At 40.2% G+C, this 13,552-nt stretch overlaps 1 protein-coding gene across 4 annotated transcripts in view; it reads right to left on the reverse strand.

Moving 5' to 3' along the window:
* LOC105937030 (inositol 1,4,5-trisphosphate receptor type 1) overlaps positions 1-13,552 on the reverse strand; it is a 121,072-nt gene that overhangs the window by 77,815 nt on the left and 29,705 nt on the right. For all 4 annotated transcript variants that reach the window (XM_036151573.1, XM_036151572.1, XM_036151570.1 and 1 more), the window contains 8 exons: positions 9,451-9,560; positions 8,765-8,851; positions 6,816-6,974; positions 3,944-4,042; positions 1,523-1,606; positions 763-909; positions 588-683; positions 471-515 (listed from right to left, as the gene is read on the reverse strand). In XM_036151573.1, the coding sequence (XP_036007466.1) occupies positions 471-515; positions 588-683; positions 763-909; positions 1,523-1,606; positions 3,944-4,042; positions 6,816-6,974; positions 8,765-8,851; positions 9,451-9,560 (827 nt within the window). The remainder of the gene's footprint in view (positions 1-470; positions 516-587; positions 684-762; positions 910-1,522; positions 1,607-3,943; positions 4,043-6,815; positions 6,975-8,764; positions 8,852-9,450; positions 9,561-13,552) is intronic.

Raw genomic sequence — 13,552 nt, forward strand, 5'->3', positions numbered from 1 at the left:
TTTTTTTTATTTAGTTAAAACAGAGAAAAGGACTGCAGCGGACCAGTTTACTCATCTCTCACGTCTGGGTCAGCAAATGTTTGAAACTTCACGATAACAAGACAGTAACCTGAAGCAAACCAATAATCCATTATTGAGAGACACACTGACATGAAAAGACTGCCATCTGCTGGACAAAAAAGGACAGCACCTTCATGTTCCTCAAGCTTTGCAACCAGGAGAAACAGATGCAGCCGGCTCTTTTCTTTGCAACAATCTAATAACTAACAACGAATAAAACATATTTTGCCATCTCCCTGTTAATTACAGCAGCTATAAAATAGGTGTAACATGTTTAGAAAAAACAAAGCATTTAATTTCTCTATAAATAGAAAAGCCAATAAGAATTGTGCATTTTCAGTGGAAAAACTGCACTACAGGCAGGTTTAAATAAAATAAAATAAATCAGCCTTTTATGACGACTTTCTCACCGGAGAGCAGAAATCGGGGCACTCCTCTTCATACTCCGAGGTTACCTGCACAAATTCAAGAGTGGTTGACTTTCAGATGTTCACAAGCAAACACAGCTGTATGATGTGACCTCTGACCTCTGCAGCCAGGTAGTGTCCTGTGGCCAGGTGTTTGAAGCGGAACAGGCTGTTCCAATAGCCCGCCCCGCCCCGACATGGATCATGCTGCACAACCTGAAACGAAGGAAAGTGGAAACCATCTTCACCTCCAAGCACCTCCAGCAAAAGCAGGTATGGATTGACCGTTGCTCACCTCGATCTCCCAGAGGGCTTTGCTGCTGGTCGCCGAGGTAGCCGACTGCCGTCCAGTAGTGCGAAGGAAGACGTATTGCTTCTTTCTGTGGTCGTCGCACGTGAGGAACTTCTCCTGCTCTGCATGGAACAGCCGAACAACATCACCCTGCGGAGAGCAAATACAGCGAATCAGGGCTAAAATCTGAACATTTTAAATAAGAATCAATGTTCAAGATCTCTAAAAGGCCAAAATTTGATCAACAGGAATGGAAAACTCTCACAAAATTAGTTTTGAAAAGTAACCCAGTGGTATTAAATAATATGCGGGTTTAGGGGCCAGGACTTTGAGGAAGGTTAACTGGCAGACCAAGATACATTTTGAGTTACAGCTCAAATTCTCTAATATATAGCCTTTAAAGTGATTTAAAGTCTCATTTACAGGCATGTACTGCTGACTGATGATACTAAAGTGAAAACAAACAAACCAAGAAGCCCACACAGATCAGACGAGCAATGTTGCGCAACAGCAAGGTTTTTAGGGAATGAAAGAGATTAGAAACCCTCCAACATTATTTAACTAAAGCCGTTTGAGGCTCCCGCCAATTGTGATTACTATTTTAAGAAAATACCTATATGGCCTTTTCACTTTAAGTATTGCAATGTATTTATATTGATAGTACATGTATACTGTTTAAGAATGAGAAAGTGTTTTGTACATAAGAAAAAATTAAATAAAATAAATAGAGAAAGATTTATCTGATAGTCGCTGTGAAACGCACTCCTTTCAGGACGCACTCCCGGTTGTCGCTCCATTTCATAAACAGGACAATCTTCCAGCTGGTGTTACAGTTTACAGAGTTCACCTGGAAAACAAGAACAAAGCTGGACATGACTGAAGCTATAAAACCGTCTGCGAGAACTCATAAAGTTGAGATATTTGCTAATTTCTTTGTAAAGTAAAAAAAAAAAATAAGGTCTGCCCTCTACTGATTTCTTCTTCTTTTTTTGTACAGTAACAGTACGGCACTGCTCACACTGTAATGTATTAAATCATCAAACAAGTTTTAATATCAGACAGGGCTAAACAGAGTAAATACAAATACAGTTTTCAAATAACAATTTTGATTTATTAAAGGTAATAAAGCTCTCCAAACCAACCTGGTCCCCTTTATTGAAAAATAAACTTTCCCTTTTTTTTCACCCATAGTTTATTGATTTCCATATGAAACAATACAAAAAAAAACCACAATAGACAACTAAGAACAGTGGGAGTGACAAGTTTGGAAAACAAAAAACTATTGAAACATTTAAAATGTAATTCAACCATTTTGATCTGTACTTCAAAAACATCCACCTTTGACTTCAATCTAAAAGTTATTCTTTCCATTATAAAACTACTGTGTATTAAATCAAGCCACTCATTTACTCTGGGGGTTTCCTTCTTCAGCCACTTCTGAGTTGTGGCCCTTTTTTGAAGCCAACAACAGCACTCAAATCAAATATTTATCTGACTTTTAAAGGTCAACTCCCTCTAAGTTTCCTGAGTACAATACAACAAAATTCAACTGTATTATCGTTTTAAAAACTGCTTCCAGGGCTTTGTGAATATCGCTCCAAAATGGAGCCACATGAGGGTGTTCCCAAAAGATGTGGAGGTGTTTGCTCACCTATGTCCACACAAACTCCAACAGCTGGTCTGCTGAGAGTATTTGGGGGTATAAAGATGGCGCGTCATATTCATCCAGCTGAATTCCCTCCATACCCTCCCCTTCTTAAATCATGCATCATCTGGGATCAAGCTGACTGATTTTGGTTAAATGTCACAAGCCACACCCTGGCCTGATTATTGTCTGACCTGCTGAATCAAGAAAGCTGGCTATGAGGTCTAAAATAATCAACACATCATTTCCGCATCTAAAGAACTTCAAGAAAAGAAGAGAATCGACGTCATTCAGTGGTCTAGAATTACAACAAGGATACCAGAGCTTTGAGAGTCCAGCGAACTACAGTGAGAGCTGTTATCCAGTCATGGAGAGAAGATGAAACAGAGGTGAACCTTCCCAGAAGTGGCCAGGCTTAACTCACTAAAAAGCCCATCGACTAATTCAGGAGGTCTTAACAAAACCCAGGGCAACATCTAAGTCCATGCAGGGCTCACTTGCCTCAGTTAGCGCTATAAAAAAAAAGAAATTGGGAAAAACGGCAAGCATAGAAGAGCCAAAAATCACCACTTGGTAAAAATGATGCAAGAAACTGTCTACCATTTGTCCAAGAACTCAATATTTTTTGGGAAATCTTCTGTTGTCTGACGAGACAAAAGTGGAAAGGGTACATCCGTTTACATGTGGTATGAAACTAACAACACTATGATATTATTTCACAAAAATAATATCATAGTGATAGTTGGAAGAGTGACGGTCTTGGGTTGTTTTAGGATCTGGACTTCTTGCCATAATTGATGAAGCCATGAATTCTCAACCAGAAAATCTTAATCAGCTAATGATCAGGCAACAGCAACAACTTGTTGAATGGCTCAAAATAACAAGAACCAGGTTGGATTTTAAAATGGCCTAGTAAAGTCTGGATTTAAAACCGAATGAGCACCTTTAGCAAGGTTCATGCTAAAAAAAACAAAGGTAGCACAAACTCCTGATGGCACAACCAGTTATAGGTGTTAGTAAAGGCAGAGAGGCCGGTTGGTTTGGAAAACTTATTTTCCTTAGTAAATAAAGTGATCGTTTAAAAAGAGCATTTTGTATTCACTCAGGTTATCTTTGCGTGATATTAAAATGTTTGATGATCTGAAAAATATAAGTACGACAAAAGAAAGTACAACACAAGAATTGTGTAACAATATGTAAATCTATTACATGGGTTCTCCACAAATTAAATGAGAAACATTTTATGTCTAAGCAGAAGTTTATGCGGTAAACCAGAGAGGATGAAACTGCAGTAGTCAGTCTAAGATCTAGCGGGATCATATATGAGAATAAGAGGGAAAGACTATCATAAACGAAAGGGGACCTACGTCAGAGCCCTGAGGACCACCACCGGTGAAGCTTGTGATCTAAAATGTTTTAAACTACACAAGCTGATTATGATTTAAGGAGGACAATGTAAACCAGGCTTTGAAGGACCAGTTGCACGGTGTAAAATAGTGGCTAATTGAGTACCGATAATGAGGTCAAACGTAAGCAAACCTCATTGCATCCTGGGTTATCCACAAGCTGATGTGTGCTGGCATGTAGCGGCTGACCAGCGTTCACCGGGTTCAGGACCACTTTGTCCCCAATCACCACCTGCAGTCACACAAAACACATCCGCTACAAATGTTAAAAAAAAAGGGAAGAAGAAAGTTAATTTACTGCATATAAGCTGGGTTTATTTGGTCCTTTAGCAACTTCAGTACTCAACAGAAGACAGAAGCTCTGACGGCAGTAGATTTTTTTTTTAGCCACTCCATCATCTTGTCCACCAAACTGATGCTTAGGATTGTTAATAAGACCAAAGATGACCAAGACCGGGCTGCCACCATCTACAATAGTCACTGTTAAACAATCAGACATTATTTGCTAATAAGTTGGTTGTTTCTTCATTTGGCCTCCTCAAAAAGAAAAAAAAAGAAAAATCAAGAATAATTTTTAAAGCATCCTCACAACTGTAGGTTAAGGTTTTTTTTTGTTCTATGGCAAAAAATTCAAACCAAAACAAACAAAAAGAAATAAGAAAAACTGAGAATGTGTCTGTTTGAGACACTGAACCTTTTCAATACATTTGGTTTTTAAAATATGTAAATAGTTAAACCATTCAAGAACATTAATAAAGTAGACAGTTAACTGTTGGATCTACTCCTGAGGAGCTTGTGAGAACAAATCATTTCCTTTAGACTGACGGTTCAGGAGAACCTGCACACAGATTCCTCCAGAGGGCTACACATCTGGTTGTGGCAGGCTGATCGATTTGGCTTAAAAAAAACTCATCAAGTGAATGAATAAGTGACAATCTTGTCTCTGTTGATTTAACTTCTAGGCAACCTACTCCATATGAAAAAAGCATGTCATCCTGGCAATCAAAAGCTGGAGGAGGAGAGGATCTGACCATGCCAGCTCCTACTGAGCCGTAGTTGAATATTTCAAGCAAAAACTGACAATGTCTTGCAGAACCAGACAGAGATACAGAACATTGCTGAGAAACCACTGCGCATTGAAAAAAAAACAACATACATTTATCATCATAGTATGAACGATACATTAAAACTGGAGAATAATACAACTGCAAGCTTGCATTCTACTGTTTATCATAATGTGAGCGGGAGTCAACACAAACAGCAACGGCTGAAATTAAGTTCCCCAAACTAGCTGACCACAGATGACCCGGACAATGAAATGAATAAACACTGTGTGGAAATAGGAAAACGTAAACACTCAACTTCATTGTGCACTCCAGTAACACGGCCTTTAAAAGGTTAGAGCTGCAACCTTTTCATCAAATCGATTCATTTTCCGAAAATAATACATCCACAGAACGTCGAGAGTGGTGCAGAATAAAAGTACTAATTTTACTGAAAAATAAATATATAGTACACATATAATAGTTTTATAAACTTTGACAGGTTCATAATATATCCATAATTACTTCTGGTTATAATGCAACCAACGACACAAAATTATTTTAAATTGTTATTCTATAATGCAGCATTGTAAAGTCTGATGGCAGCAGGGATGAGTGACCTGCGGTAAAAAGGAGCGCTACCGCAGGTGCCATCAGCCTTTACAATGCTGAGCTATAACTGTAATAACTTGTGCAATAACTAATGTGCAATTACAATTTAATACAATGTGCAATACCCTGTGCAATAATCCTGTTAAATACGTGACTTCAGCTGTTATAGCTATCTCACTACCTCACTGGTACCACTTTAATGTACAATGTCAAATCCATACGTCTATAAGTCATCTTGAATGTACATAAGTCATCTTAAATCTGTGCTTTATTTCCCTTTTTATTTTAATTATTTTTCGATCCACTGTATATATGTGGACACACTGTATATACCTCATGCACCTTTTCCTCCTTTTGGCAACTTCTTTTGATTATTGAGCCGATGTGACACGTGAATTTCTCCACTGTGAGATCAATAAAGTCTATCTTATCTTAACCAATGGGAATAGTAGGTCGAAATCACGTAACACAGAGCTCAGGCGTTGCCAGATCAAACAAAATTAAAAACAATCAGTGGAAGAACTTCAATTTCTTGACCTACGAGCAAAACACCATCACCTTGAAACATTGTGGTGGCAGCATCATGCTGTGGTGGTGCTTTTCTTCAGCAGGAACAAGGAAGTTGGTCAGACTTAGGAGGACTATGGATGGAGATACATACAGAACTACCATGGTAGAACATCTCGTGGCTAACTAAGACCTGAGACTGAGACTGGGGTGGAGGGTCAGCAGAATGGTTTAAATCATGAGTGTCAAACTCCAGTCCTCCTGGGTCGGTGCCCCGCATCTTTTAGATGCATCTCTGCTTTAACACACCTGAATAAAATAATTAGTCATTAGTAGGGCTGTGGACAACTTGACTGCATGCTGTAATTAAGCAATTTGGTTGAGGAGTGTTAAGGTAGGTGTCGCATCTAAAAGTTGCAGTGCAAAAAGGTTTAGAGGACTGGAGTTTGACCTCCCCGCGTTTAGATCAAAGCATCTTCACGTGTTGAAGTATCACTGTCAAGGCGCAGATCTAAAACTAGTTGAGAATCTATTGCAAGACTCAAGAAAATGGGTGTCACAGATCCAATCCAACTTGAACTATTTTTGCAAAGAAGAATAGGCAAAAACTGCAGTCTGCGAATCTGGTAGAGGGGCGCCACAACAGACTTGCAGCTGTAGTTTCAGTGGAATGTGATTCTACAGTACAAAATATCACCATGTCCACTTTACTCTAAAGCGATAACTGGATGATATGCATCATCTCTGGCACAGATCAGACGATTCTGTTCTGCTGCATGACGTTCATCCACATGGAGTCCAGCACTCCCACTCTGCACTCCTCCCACAGACCGAAACACTCACACTGTCCCCGATGGAGCGGAGCTTGTAGAAGGGCTGAATGTAGAACCAGGAGCCTTCATTTCCTGCCGTGTCCAACATCACCCTCATGGCGTTCTTCTCCAACAGCGCCGGCAGCCGTTTGTTCACCGTCAGGTATTTGTTGCTCTTCAGGTGAAGCAGCTGTGTTAGGAACAAAAAAGCAGCGAGAGACGTTGCGGTGTGCAGGAAGTGTTTCCGATGGTGTGACATATTTAGGAAAGCGGTTTTTATTTAAAATGCTTACCATCAGAAATATGCAGAACAAAAGATATATGCTGCTAGTTAGATGTTTACATGCACTCATCGTTGGCATGTATGTTGCCATTCTTGGGCATTAATGATGCATCTGTTCTTTTTCAGGGGCAGAGGGAATCAGGCAACAAACAACTTCAGTGAATAAAAAAAATAAAAATGAATGCACATATTTGAGTTTCTTATGGATTTTCTCTAATCCACACAGGGTTTGATTTAAACATATAGGCTCAGATGTATACATACACCTCCCACTGATATTTAGATTAATGTCCTTTAGCAAGATGCAGAGAAACCAAACACATTTTGCAGCTATTTGCACACATAATCCTGGCTGGATTTTTGGTAGAGTTAATTTAAATTGGATGGCTTTCTGGGAAAAAGCTATTTTTTAACTATAGTCTGTAACATTTTCAATAGAGTTTAGGTCAAAGCTTAAGAGAAGCTAATCAGGAGGCCTAACGAGAGCCTTCTAACACTAGTCTTGATGTGTGTTTGGGATCGTTGCCCTGCTGGAACATCCTACCAAGTCCTTGTTTCAACCATCTTATCCAAAATGTCACCTTTCAGAGAGTTCAGAAATAACCTTTAGAAAACTGGAAGATGTGGGAACATCAGCGTCACTGTTCAACGAGAAAGCAAGTTAATAATAATAATAATAATAATAATAATAATAATAATAATAATAATAATAATAGCTCCAAGATGGAAACCTTTAAGGATGAATGAATTTTGCATCTGCCCTCAAGGAGAAGCCAAAATGCCTTTTGGAGACATAAAAATGTGGTTGGGTGGGACAAAGACGTAGCTGATTGGCCACAACAACAAGTCGTCTGTTTGGAGGACTCAAGGTGAGGCTTTCAGACCTAAAAACAACATCCCAGCTGTTAAGCATGGTGGTGGCGGCAGCGTCCTTAGAGACTGTTTTGCACAGAGTGGTACTTGCACATTGCACGACGCAAAATAATAATGAAGTAGGAATACCTCCAAATTATTTGACAGATCAGTGTCAGAAAACCAACCAGTTTAAATTAAATCAATCCCTTCTGATAGATATCCAGCTTGAAGAAGGCCTGAACCCTGTTGATGATGGCTACAAAGCGATTGTGCTACTTGCTGGGAGGCACCAAAATAAATATTACTGGGGGTAGATTTCAGCCTGTTTGCATAATTTTAGACCCTGAATGAATTAGAGAAAATTCCCAATAAAGTTCAACGTGTGCACCAGTTTTTTTTTATTCACTGAAGTTGTACGTTGTGTCGTCACTCCATCAGGGAAAAAGAACGGCTCCATGCCGGCTCCAAGCAGCATCCATGACCATAGAGAGTGTATCTAAACATAGTTTGAGTTTAAATAACCACTTGGCCTGATTCTGGGTTTCAAATGATCTTATTTAGCTCCACCAACTCCAACTTTTCAAGAAACCCATAATTTAAAGCGATACTGTACCTAATATTTTGCATACTGTTTCATGGGCACTTGAAGAAAGCTTTATCACGTTTCTTTACCATAGTAGCATGGGAGTTATCTTTTCATTTCCGACATACAAGTGCACTTGGAGTCATTAAAGCTCAGAAATATTAAAATTTTAAGCACATGGCATGTTGGAATGATTCTCAAATGATATCAAGCCCACCTCTGCTGGTTTAAAACAGGCTGGTATTTCTCAGCAACCAACCTGAATGACATTCCCGTACTGTATCACTGTTCCCAGGAGCTTTTTGTTTTCAGAGTCATTTTGTTTCTTCTCCAGGTCGGCTGCGTGCTGGTGTTCAAAAGAGAGAAAAGGACATTTATTTCACCAATATCATAGCTCACCACTTCCAGTCCTACAGAAATCTGCTCTGAAATCTGTTTTATTTTTCGTAAAGAAAAGGCCCTGAACAAAAAGTCTTTACCAAAACATGGATCTTCAGCACAAACGTTTTACCACAGATTCCTGACCTCACCTATCCACAGGGAACATTGCCCACTTACATCCTTTGACTGTTTGGTCAAACGGATTGCTTTAAATGGTGTTGGACTTCAGTGGAAAGAGAGGAAGGAGAGCCTCCAGGGTAGATAGGTATAGCAGTAGGAGTGAAAGGTTCGCAAAAATGCCTATAAAAGGACTTGCAAGGATTCTACCAGAAACTATCCAGAAGAAAGGATGCTTTCCCAACTGGGAGCACAGTAAAAAAAAAAAAAGAGCACTGTAAAAAGTTTTGTACATTCAGTAAAGAAAGAATCTAAACATTTTTCATCCACATCTCAACCCTCAAAGAAATTTATATCCAGCACCTATTAAAATCTGCTCTGTAGCTGTTATTGCAAGCTGTGACGGCAGGGTTGAGGTGGCTGTGAGATGCCGTTTTCTCTGCTTACGTGGAGCTTGTTGAGCAGCACCGTGTCGGTGTTCCCTCCGGGCTTTGCTGCTTTCCAGAACTGCTTCTGGGCTGAGTAGCGGTTCATGGGGCAAAGTTTAAACAGGCAGTCTGTGCGGAACAAGAGGCAGAAATCGATCAGTTCCGCTCAATTCATCTCAAATGAAAGCCACGCACACAGGGCAGAGGGAAATGTATGGAAATGCATACAGCGGCGTCCACAATTATCAACAACGCTAATCAAGATGTGCAAAAATCCTCTGAATCAATTCATCTGTTACTGCGACAGCATAATCTCACACAGGAAGACTCTTTGGAGATTTATTCAAATCCCATTTTAAAATCCTCCTCAGCGTGAATGGTGGCAGGATGAACAATGCTATTGTTTATTATAGAGAACAATGAACTATCATGGAGACCAATGATTCCAGCAGACAGGTCAGGGAGAAAGCTGTGGAGATGTTTAAAACAGGGTTGGGTTATAAAAACAAAATTCTATGTTTTGAACATCTCACCAGAGGGTATATAACACCTGCAATTCTAACAAAACACTTGATTGAAAGGTCAAGAAAGGGAAGCATTTATCAGAGAAAAAAACCAAGAGACCCAGGTGACCCTGGAGGAGCTGCAGAGAGACACAGCTCAGGTGGGAGAATGACCCGGCAGAACAAATATTAGCCGTACATCCAATCGTCTATGTTCTATTTTAGCTTAAACCTTGGAGGGTCGAGGGGAGTCAGTAGGCAAAAGGCAGGGTGCGTCACCGCAGTGAGTGGTCTACTTCAAAAGATGGACGTTTATGGATGAGTGGCTAGAACAAGAAACTTACTACAAGCCATTTAGGGTACACAGCAACCATGGACAACAGGGTGCTCTGGGAAGATGAGACCAAAATCTAACTTTTTTTGCTTACATGTGTGGTAGAAAACCAAAACCATGAATACACCATCCACACAATGAAACATGATGCTGGCAGTATCATGCTCTGGGGACACTTTTCTGTACCAAGGAGAATCTTGCTAAGAAGAGAACCTCTGCAAAAAAACTTTACATATGTTGTGGTTAGGTGGGGGCTCACCTTTCAGCAAGAAAACAACATTAAGCATACAACCAGAGCTATGATGGAGTTCCTTAGATCAGAGTAAAGTGTATCTGTTAGATTGTGCCTTTAAAAGCTGAAACATAAATTCAATTGAGAATCTGTGGCAAGCCATTAAATCTTCTGTGCACATGTGCTCTCTTTTTGATCTGATGCAAAGGATCTAGCTTCTAGAGGTGCAAAGCTGGTACAGACATACCTTAAAAAGACTTGCAGCTGTTTTTTACAGAAGAATCTGATTCTGCAAACTAAAGCTACAGGGGGAGTGAACATACATGCCTGAAATACTTTTTTTTAGATTCAAATATATACAAAAAATTAAAAAGGCATGCATCCGTTTCCTTCCACCTCACTTTATGCGCTATTTTGAGCTAGTCTACCACATTAAACTCCCAAAATAGAAACTATCTTGGTTCACGTCTCTTTGTATACTAATCCGGCCATGCGTGTGCCTGCACTTCAAACACATATTAATAATTCTCCTGAATGGAGATCAAAGGCCTCTCTCTGCGCTGGTGAGGAGCGGCGGGGCAGGGGAGGCCTGTCTCTGCGTGTGTGATCGGCCTACATCAGCTCTCCTAAAAGGCGGTAATAGACTGTGGTTAGATGGCACCAGGTATCACCGCATAAAAAACAGAAAAACATCCGTGGTTCTGTTTTCATTATAAAAGGGCACGGCGAGGAGGCAAGGTCAGTCGGCGCGTGTAACCGCACGCAACAAAAGAGACGCTGCCGTTATCAATAGTGGCCGATTGTGGTGTTCATTTTCATAGGCTGTGCAGAAACCCGCCAGGAGGGAAACCGGGCCTTTTATTTGCATGCGGACACAGTTTCAGAGAGAAGTTCCTCTTCTCTGCTGGGAGAGTTCCTCTTCTGCAACTCGCCAGGACTGAGGGAGACTTCGACACGGGATGAAAGTTAGGCTTTGTTTAGCAGGAACGGATGAACTACTTTCTTCTGCAGAGCTGAATTTATCTCCTCCCTCCAAGTTCTGGCTTTCCTCGGATTTTTATCTCCCATCAGATCACTGCTCCTTTTTTGCAGAGAGGTTGAAAAGAGGAGGAAAAGAACAATCTGTCCACCCCCCCATTTCTGTGTCTCTGAACTTCACATTGGAGTCGCAGCAACATGACCAAATAAGGCCAGCCTAGAGAAGGGGAGTTAGAGAACGTTAAGGGAAGGGGGAGAGGGTGGGGACTCCCTGCCTCAACCCCCCCCCCCCCCCTTTCGATATTCTGTCATCCCTCCTTCTCTCTGAATTCCTCTAACTATTTCACACACACCATTTGTTCCCTCGTGACTAAAAAGGTCTCAGTATCCTAAATCTTCAAATCCCATCCAAATCCCATTCCCCCATTGGCCTTTCTCATCAGACGCTGCTGACTTCAGTCCGATGCATAACTCAGTAAAGGAAAACAATTAAAAAAGGAAGTGAAAGACAAATGAGGAAGACGAGGAGAGAGTAAAAGAATGTAAAACCGAGAGCATGGGGGTTACATGACAGCAGAGAAATGGAGAAACACTGATGAGGATGTCAGTGTGCATACTGGATGCTACATTTACAGCTGAAACCACACATTTACATAAATATAAAAAGACACATAGCCGTTTTTTTCCTTAAAATCTGACAAAAAAAAAATCAAACTAAAGATTTCCCTGCTCATTCTGGCATTAACTAAATGGCAGATTTTTTTTTTTTATTACCATCTTCACATTAAGTGGTTTAAATAGGCTAAGATTACTGTGCCTTTAAACGGCTTGGGAAAGCCCAGATGATCACATCATGGCTTTGTAAGCTACTGCTGGGTTAGTTTAAGTTACATTTAAGTTAACTGGAAGCAAACCGGTGGATGCATTTTCAGGCAACAACCTCACACTTGCTGCTTCCTGGTGTGAAATCCCGGAAAAATACAAAGAAATCAGCCATTTCCTTTTTGCGTTCAACTTCCACATGCTTGAATGCACCATGTTCATCTGTTTAAACTTTTATACACACGCATAAAGAGCTGGGAAAGTCCAGCCATCATAGAAGGAGATTGGTCCCAAAGATGAACCAATTTTAGTATGATATGAGTGAATCAATCCCAGAACAAAAGAAAAAATATGTTGGGAAGATGCTGACTGAAGCTGGAAGAGAGCGTCGTTATCCGCAGTGAAAGGAGCCCTAGGCTGAAAGGCCACTCAGAAAGGAAGAAGCCATTAGTCCAAAGCAGGATAAACATAACAGCGGCAAAGTCCTTAATTTTTGGAGACCTTCTGGTACACTGCTGCAGCTTGCAAAAAATATGAAATCCTAACAAGACAACATTATGTGAAAGTAAACAGCTCACGAAACATCTCAAGACATCAGCCAAAGAGTTAAAGCTTGGGCACAAATGGGTCTTTAATACGGACAATAACCCTAGGCTTACTAACAAATCAGTTAAAAAGTAGCTTAGTGACAGTAAAGGCCATGTTTGGATCGAGATGAATCGGTCTGCAAAACGGACTCATTTACCCGAGTTCTGTCAGGAGGAACTGGCCAAAAAGCTGTTTTCTAAGCTTGAGGAAGGACACACAGAACACCTTTTAAACTATATGGCACAAGTCTTACAGTTTAAAAGACATTCTACCAAGTACTAAGGAAACATGAAAACATTTGAATTTGAAAAAACAACAACAAAGGTCCCCCATTATTCTGGCATTTAGCAAAAATCTGTATTTTAGGTAATCCTAAATGACATAAAATAGGAAAGGCAGAGTCTGGTTAAGTGGTAGACAGAGAAAAATAAAGTTGTGTGTATTTGTATACAGAATAAATATGTTCAACTGTATAACATCTGGTAATGGGGTTAGAAGGTATCAGGGAGTGAAAATTTTGTTGCCATCTGATTTTCTTTCCTAAAATATCTTCCTTAGATTGCAGAGGATCAAGCACAGATTAATGAATGACGATAAACGTGATGGATTGTAAAAAACTAACAAATGTTTTGGGTTTTTGTTTTTTTTGGGGGGGGGGGGGATT

The sequence above is a fragment of the Fundulus heteroclitus genome, chromosome 20, assembly GCF_011125445.2.
Source record: "Fundulus heteroclitus isolate FHET01 chromosome 20, MU-UCD_Fhet_4.1, whole genome shotgun sequence".
Classification (NCBI taxonomy): domain Eukaryota; kingdom Metazoa; phylum Chordata; class Actinopteri; order Cyprinodontiformes; family Fundulidae; genus Fundulus; species Fundulus heteroclitus.